The sequence below is a fragment of the Chaetodon trifascialis genome, chromosome 18 (genome assembly GCF_039877785.1).
Source record: "Chaetodon trifascialis isolate fChaTrf1 chromosome 18, fChaTrf1.hap1, whole genome shotgun sequence".
Classification (NCBI taxonomy): Eukaryota; Metazoa; Chordata; class Actinopteri; order Chaetodontiformes; family Chaetodontidae; genus Chaetodon; species Chaetodon trifascialis.
In genome coordinates this window covers 19,199,988-19,208,421 of record NC_092073.1, presented here as the reverse complement: position 1 = coordinate 19,208,421, position 8,434 = coordinate 19,199,988, and the positions used below count along the sequence as shown (strand labels likewise).

General features: G+C 43.2%; 1 protein-coding gene across 1 annotated transcript; it reads right to left on the bottom strand.

The window, feature by feature from the left end:
- On the bottom strand, positions 1 to 4,316 carry LOC139346615 (TNFAIP3-interacting protein 1-like). Its single transcript, XM_070985771.1, has 10 exons — positions 4,071 to 4,316; positions 2,946 to 3,064; positions 2,758 to 2,848; positions 2,458 to 2,526; positions 2,307 to 2,372; positions 2,081 to 2,200; positions 1,863 to 1,991; positions 1,655 to 1,732; positions 1,093 to 1,218; positions 1 to 992 (listed from the first exon to the last, which is right to left on the bottom strand). The coding sequence occupies exons 1-10, from the start codon at positions 4,146 to 4,148 to the stop codon at positions 909 to 911; spliced, it is 960 nt and encodes a 319-aa protein (XP_070841872.1). The 5' UTR covers positions 4,149 to 4,316; the 3' UTR covers positions 1 to 908.
- Positions 4,317 to 8,434: the final 4,118 nt, after the last annotated feature.

Sequence of the window (8,434 nt, the reverse complement as noted above, 5' to 3'; positions counted from 1 at the left end):
AGAGTCAACACACATGCAATGCTTTATTTTCATGATAAATAAACCAGAAACAGGAACAATATGTGCCAACAAATTTCTTCAAACATTCATAAGTATGCTGTTAAAATAACTTCCCATGTACTTTTTCTCTCTCTTCTCCCACAACCCTTCATATTTCCTCTTTGACAGGCCTTGGGTGTAAATGAACCGATACTGAACGAATACCTGCAGCAGAATGACTCTGCGTGATGCTTTCGCAGAGACACTTAGCAACGCGGTCCTCGCCTTTCCCATTCTTAAAGTCTGTCTGCATACCACCGATGCGAGCGTACTTTATTATTAGCCAGAAACGGCTCCAGCCCATGCAGTTTCCTTCCTCCTGACAGATGCAGGTGTGTCCATGCATGTCTTTGAGTTTAAACATTCATCTCTGAAGCACATTGGACCTGCGTCTGTCCAAGCAGACCAGTGTGATGAGACACATTGTGGTTAAATGTACTGAAAACAGGAAGAGGCCTCCTTCATTTGGCCCCTTCCATAAACATTATCCAGGTCAATAGTGTTTGGGCTGTGCAATCTTTGCTGCTTTTCTCCTCTTGGGAAATGTTTAAACTGGAGGTTCTTGTTTTCATTTCACAGGTTAAGTGTGTGTTTGCCGCCTCCACGCAGCTCTGAAGGAACGGCCTCGCTATGACCAAAGCTACCTGAAGCTGAACCTGCAGCAGACCGTCGGCCGAGGGCTGGAGCAGAGCAGAGCCCACTTCCTGGACGTCCTGACTGATAAGCTAGCAAAGTCTGCTAATGATGAGCTCTGACCTGAGACTTCCATAAAGTGCAATGTACAATATCACACAAAGACCGAGAAAGCTGTTGTAATTCACAGTTTGTCATCAAGAGTTTAACATCTCTGTAACTGCGCGAGGTGCTGGTTAACTGGGTGGACCTCCCGATTTGGACATCTTGGTTCGATGCGTGCAGGTACATTCAAGCACAGGCTGTGGTGTCTTTGTCACCTGAGAAAACAGAGACACTGTGTTAAAGTCTTTATGCTTCATCCAGTGCTGAATGAAGAGAAAGTGGTTGAATAGAACAACTCCAAACGGCATGCTGTACCTGAGGTTTGAGGACCCGAAGCTCACTGTAAACCCTCCTAAACTTCTTCTCTAGTTCCAGATATTTGTCCTTGAGCACCTCCCTGTCCCTCCGCTCCTTCAAGAAGTCCTCCTTGTAGACTTCAGCCTAAAAGTGGGCGACAAAGAAACATGACATAAGGACAGAAATTGGACTTTGGGAAAGCGCTTTGAAGAATCAGCTTGAAAAATACTCTTCTCTGCTTTCTTGCCCAGAGTTAGATGAAGATGATGATACCGCTCATGCCTGTGTTAAAAATGAAGCCGCTGGTTAGCTTAGCTTAGCACAAAGACTGAAAACAGAGGGAAACAGCTAGCCTGGGTCTGTCTGAAGGTAGTTTTTACTCTGTTTTATGGATTAAGCAAAAAACATGTTAAGTGTTAATAAGTGAGCTTTGGAGTCAGGTTAGCTACTTCCTCCCAGTCTTTATGCTAAGCTAAGCTAAGCATCTCCCACCTTTAGCTTCATATTTTAAGTGCAGACATCAGAGTGGAAGGATAAGCAGTCATAAAACCGCTCATATACACTGACGAACAAAGCCCACCTGATGTTTCCAGACATCCTGTAGTGTTTCGCTGCTCCCGTCTAGAGGCTGAGTGCCCTGAAGTGCCTCCACCAGAGCCTGCACAGACATATGAAAACAGCTTTGATGTCACTGTTGTTGCAGGGAACAAACACTCAAAGCATCCTGACTCTGTGCTGATGGGAGGTGCGTTTTTCCATCTGTAGCAGGAGCTCGACTCGCGACTCACCTTGTTGAGTCGTTTGATCTCCTCGCGCTGATGCTGCCATCTTTGGGTCAGAGAGCTGTTTTGCGCTCTCAGCTCCTTCGCCTCCCTTTCAGCTTTTAGTAACTCAGAGCTGATATCAACATCTGCAGTCTGTGTGGACGCGGATCAGATTATTATACACGTTTAACAGATTTACTTAATTAGAAATTGGATCAGGAATTAAATATGCCGTCATTTACCCCTGTGCTCTCTTTGTCCTTGACTCTCTTACATGACGTGATGCTCTTTCCTCCTTCCTCACACGCCTCCTCTTCAAAGTGACTGTGCTCATGTTGCAGTAATGCCTTTAAATCCTGGAGCTGAGGGTCAGGTAAAGAACAGGACACGTCACACAAAGCAGGAAGTGCAGAAATGACGTCAGTAAAGCCATCAGACACTGAGCGCGAGGGTGAAGTTTCTTCTTACCTGCTCTTTGTAGTACTGTTTCATGGTTCGGTACTCTTTTGCCCATTTCTCATTAATAGAAAGAAGCTGAGTGAAAGAGAAAGAGCGATAAGCACTCAGGGGTCTGTGTGTTTTGGGATGAATATAGATCTCAGTTCTGAGATGTACTCACCTCTTGCCTTTGCCCCTCCAGGATGAGTATCTGATCTTTCATTCTGACGTCAGTGCTGCCGACTTCTGACTGGAGCAAATAAGACACAAAGAAAGAGGAACTTCAAATGTGCCACATGGGTAATTATGTGATATGACTGTATCCACTGACTTCCTTTTACACATTTTGGGATTTTTTTTTATTTCCAGTAACACAAAGAACTCGGTCATTTCCTCGTGGTCAGGGAATCAGAGGGTGACAGCATGGGAGTGAGTGTCGCTCGTCAGACGGACCCTCCAGTGTTGCGTCTGTTAATGTTACCTGATCGTCTCCCTGCAGACTGTCAGGGTGATGAAATGCAGTCGTGTGCAGCTTTTCTCTGACGGAGCGCGTCGGCACACAGACTTCATACCTGAAAACATAACCAAAAATCAACATTTTTAGCCTTTCGTTATGAGCACGCAGCCAGGAAATCACTGGAAATCACAGGAAGTTGTGATGTGCCTCACCGGCCTGTGTTGGGCAGTGATGGATACAGTCTGTAGGCGTGTTTTCTGTCTGTGCTGACGGCTTCACCGGCCTGTGGTCTCTCCACAGGAGGCCTGTCTGCTGTGTTTTCATGAAGAGACTGTAAAAACACACAGGAGGACGCACATTATACATCAGCCTTTAAAAAGAAATCCTTATGGATCATATGGTACAAATCAATAAGAATACTATTTTAATATATAAAACTTTGATTTACTTTAATTTGTTTGTGTGGTTTTAAAGGGAAACTGCTCTTTCAGGTGTCATTAATAACACAACAGATCCATAAAGGCTCATTTAAGTTCATAAACTGATGTCTAATATGCACAGCCCAGCGTACACAAGCAACAAAACAAACCAGACCAGACCAAACCTACAGATATGAGACAAAAATAAGCAATAATGATAATAAAGAAATTGTGAAATAAATGAAAATCAATACACATGAAGTAAATATGATGGAAAAATTTTACAATAATAACAAGCAATCATGTAGTTGCTGTCAAAACATACATTATACAGAATTTAAAAATCCTTATTTCTAACATGTAGAATACAGTTAGTGCGGGGGTCTCATGGTGGTCTACAGGGTTCACTATTGACCTGAAAATCCTTTTCCTGTCTTTTCTCTGCTCTCACCGTCTAATAAAGTCATTAATAGAAATAAAGAAAATGAAGTTGCATCATCTGGTGCTGAAGCACGAGCTGGCTGGTTCAACCTTCTCAAACGTGACCTCTTCAAAACAAGCATTTTGAAGGTTTGATGGACATTTTTAATCAATCAGAGATCAATAAATAATAGATGGATTCACCACAAATTAGACATATAGAGCATTTTGGAGATGATGTGGTGATGAAAGCTGCCTCAGACCTGCAGAGGATACCTGCAGACCACATCAGCAGACCTCGAAGTGTGTCCGTCAGGGATCAGACATGGGTAGATAACCCACACACACACACACACACACACACACACACACACACACACACACACACACACACACACACACACGCAACAAGCTCTTTGGCTTTAAATATAACCGCTTTTAAGTAGCTCCACAGATCCGCAGAGACGCGCATAGATCAATGTTCAAAGTAAAACTCACCATGTTTTTATCTTCTGGGCTCCTCGACACGTGCTGATCTCCTCTGAAGACGATTTGAGGCACCGACTCGCTCCTCATGTTAGTTATACTGAGGATCCCGTGTGACGTGGTAAAACAAGCGTTGACCAATCAGCTGCTGGGATTCCCTGCCCGGGGACAGGTGTTGGTGTCCAGTCACTCCGAGGAAAGGAAAGTACAAGCAGCGAGCGGTAATTATCGATGTGTTTATGGGACGAATCGATGAGTAAGAGAAAAATCTGACTGCACGCTGCAAGAAGTGACACACGAGGGATCTTACGCTTTCATCACATTTAGGAACTTTTTACCCCAATTTTTCCTCTTCTTTTGTCAATGATGTACGGCTGACTGATGCTTTTTAATATTCTCCTCATAATAGCCCTTTTTTGCTTGATTTTGCTGTTGTTTTAAAGGGAAACTCACCTCTCAACCGCCATTTATAATTAAAGAAAATCATAAATATTCAAATAAATTCTTAAAAATAGACTGTGAAATATGCGAGACAATAATAGAAAACTGGGCAAACAATAAATAACATTTAAAATTAATAAAAATCATAAATAAATACAATGAAAGACTCATTTAAGCGTAAAAAGCCTTTATTATCCTAAAAAATCCTTGAGTGTCTTTATAAAAGACTTAATTTTTCTTTTTTAATAACATCAAAAATTGTTGACAATATCCTTTCAGTGCATTAAAACCGAAATAAAGAGGGATTTACAGAGCAAAACACCAGTGAAGTGAGAGTGTGTCGCTGGGCTGAGGTCGGAGATGAGCGCGCCTCGTCACTTCTTACAGCGGGCCGCTGGTGTGAACTTGCTGAGCGCATTTTCTTCCTGAATGACTGAAATGAACGCGCTCATGATGAAACTGAAGAAAAAAGATGTAAAGTAACGTGCGGCGGCTGGTGGGAAAACCACACATCTCGCAGGCTCATGTTGCTCAATCTTCTCACAGCCTGTTCTCAAAGGTGTTGACTCAGACGGACTAGTTTCAGGGAAGAAGCGGAGGGGAAACTACGCCGCTGCTCCTCCTCCAGTGCCCGGCACTGTGCAGGGGCTGGGCCCCTGGATGCTCACTGATGCCGTCTTCGAGAAACCTCCATTAGTAAAGCCTAATTTCCATATTTCTTCGCACACACAGCCGTGAGACCCCTTCCCTCATGTTGAAATGAAGATACAGACGTGTCAAACACCATCGTAACTAGCTTTATTACTTTCTCAGGTGCAGTGGATTTTTTTTTTTTTTTTTTTTTGCTGAAGTTGGAGCTTCCACTTCCATTAATTACAGCAGATGATGGGGGGGTTCGGGCAGGGTGTTCTGGGATATCCCTGCTCACCAAGAGAGCTGTAGCTTCTTGGAAATAAAAGATAATCCTCCCCAGTGAGGATGCTTCCAGTATGTCAGTGGAAACCGAGACAGCCGAGGTCAACAGAGACGTGTCGGCAGCAAATTACTGCACTGGGCTAACAGAGAAAAAGGCACATTTTTCTGTAAAGTACAAGTTAAAGACATGAGTTAAATTTTAAGGCACCTCTTAAAGAAGTTTGACATCCAGGGAAATGTGCTTATTCTAGCCAATAATTAGATGAGAGCATCTGCAGGGTATGATAAACATGAAGAAGGAGAGGTAGTTTAGCTTAGCCTAGCTTAGCTTAGCCTAGCTTAGTTCATCTTAGTTTAGCTTAGCTTTGGACAGAGCCAGTGTAGCTTTTCCCCCGGTTGCTGTAGTTATGCTAAGCTAAGCTAAGCTAAGCTCATCTTTTTATCAATACCACCCTCATCTGTACGGTAAATATGAAGTTGCTAGCAGCAGCTGGTTAGCTTAGCATTCAGACTCTACAAACAGTCACATACATACATATGTGTTATATATCATATAACCGCACTAGATTCCAGGAAGTTGCCCTCACACAGTGCGAAGCCACAATGTGCCGTTTTTATACAGAATAAACAAATGACATTTAAAGTGTTCATGTTTGTTTTAAGTGTTTTAAACCCTGAACATGTTTGGCACTGCTTTTCTTGATTGACAGGGAGTTATTTGAGCTAATATTAACACACGTGAGATGATGGATGTCTATGATAAAGCACTTTGTATGAGCCAGTTTGAGTCCACGACAGACAAATACGTGGAAATGTCTCACATGTTGCTATGTAAAGATTATTGTTAGTCCTCGTGGCAGTGACTAAAACGGTTTACCGACATTACTGTACTTGTCACAGTACCCCATGTTGTGGTTTTACCGAGGGGGGCCTTCTTCATGTAACACCTGTGCACAGAGAGCCCTGGACGTCTCTTCCCAGCACCGACGCAGCCTGTTTACGGTACGTGTGACACAGCAGCAAAACACTAGAAAGGAAAGAAGAGGTCATTACTGCGCTCGGCGAGCCTCCTTCTTCCTGCCACAGTAGTCTCACTCTAAAAGGTTCACACACACACGCACACACACACACACACACACACACACACACACACTTTAACTTCCTGCCTGTGTCACCCCACACACGCCTCCGGCTCACTCGCATAATAGATAACACATTTCGTGGGCCAACACCTGCAAATCCAAAACCAAAAGCAGGTGTGCACTTTCTATTCTGCTCAGTGGTTTGGTGGTTTTGTGTATTTGCATACACCTTAGTGTCACCCTCGGGCAGCAGGTTTCATGTGCAGCAAAAAGAAAGCAAAAATGGTGCGTTTAGCATTATTAGAAGGGAAACATGACTACGCACGTGTTTGCTAATGTGGATCATTAAAGGTCAGAAGGACAAACGCCTTAAAGGTGCGGTGAGTCACTGTTGATATCCGCTGACTTTGAAATAAGAGCAAATCTAAAGTTTGGTGAATGTCTCCTCACAGTCCAGCCGCTGTCTCTTCTTTGTGTGCACTTTTTTGTGTACGCAGCCCCAGATTTGTAAACAGGAAACAAACACACAACTTTATTTCAGCAAATCAGCAACAGCTGGCGCTCGTCCTCGCGTCCAGGACGGCGTAAATCTGACATGCTGACGTGTAGAAGGAGAGAAATCAACAATCACCCTCAGGAATGACTCAACCCACCTTAATCTGAGGGGGTAAGCCCACAACACACACTGAGTCACTTTATTCTATATTTGGATCCCCGTTAGCTTCCACAGAGTGTTTGTTAGCCAACCTGCTCTCCTGCAAAGACTTTTAAGTCACACATTGTCAACAGAAAAAGCACAATATGAGCCAGATACCAAGGTCAGACAACGAGTGAAGCACCTTTACACAGGAAGCTGAAGCAAGCTGCGATGGAAACAAGAACGAAATCCAAAAAATAAACAAAAACCAAAAGCTTCCACAATCAGCGGCAATCAGAGAGACTGATGAAGCCTGCGTCTGTGACTTTTTGAACTCTGCAGACAGATGAACCTCTGCAAAGTACACTTCTTATTATGCAATGTGTTGGTGGACTTGGTACGACCAGATAACTCACCTCTTGCACTCATGACCGAATAACCTGTGTGTGCTAGCTCATCACAAAAGAACACGACGGTCTGCATGAAGAACAGATTTCAGATTCAGTCTGGCCCCCGCAGTTAGCCAGGATAGTCACACACATTATTACAGAAAGAAGAGCTGTTCTGTTCAATATGTTTCATTTCAGCGCTGGGAGTCAGAGTAATGGGCTGCATGACGTCATGCCACCTGAAGAAGACCCCTGTGCACATGACAGAAGCAGCTCTGGGTAAAATCAGCGCTTATTCCCACGTTTACATGTTAAAGAAGCATCAGGACACGCAAAGGTGAAAAATTGATTTCAGGCTTAAAATGCAACTTATATGAGTGTATAATAAGCTTCTTATTCTTTTTTTATTCCGTCAGTGGGCAGAAGATGATGCAGGTCTGCCTTGCAGCTATTCCTTTTATCCACCTTAAAGTTTATGTTTTACATTAAACCGTGTTTCACGTTGAAAAGCACTTGTCTTTAATTTAGCACCGCAGAGCTTCAGGAGATGTTTTACACTCCAAATCGTATAATTTTACAACGATAGTTAAACGTCTTGTTGCTCTGTCAGATTAGCATATACCATTTCAGTCCATGTCCCAGCAGGGTGTCTCCAGGCTGAAACCATCCAAAAACAGTTAATACGGCATTGTTAATGTATTATTCTACGCTATGAAAGAAGTCTTCTCTGATTAAAAATGTGCAGTAGCTCGATGTTCACAATGTTGCATGGATGAAAAAAAGGGACCTTGGCCAAAGTACTGAAAAAAATCAGCTCTCAGTGGAAAAATTACTTCAAATAAGCAAAATTATCTGACAGGAAATTGTCATTGTCATTAAGGGGTGATGGTGGGTCCCAAAGCCAGACCAGTT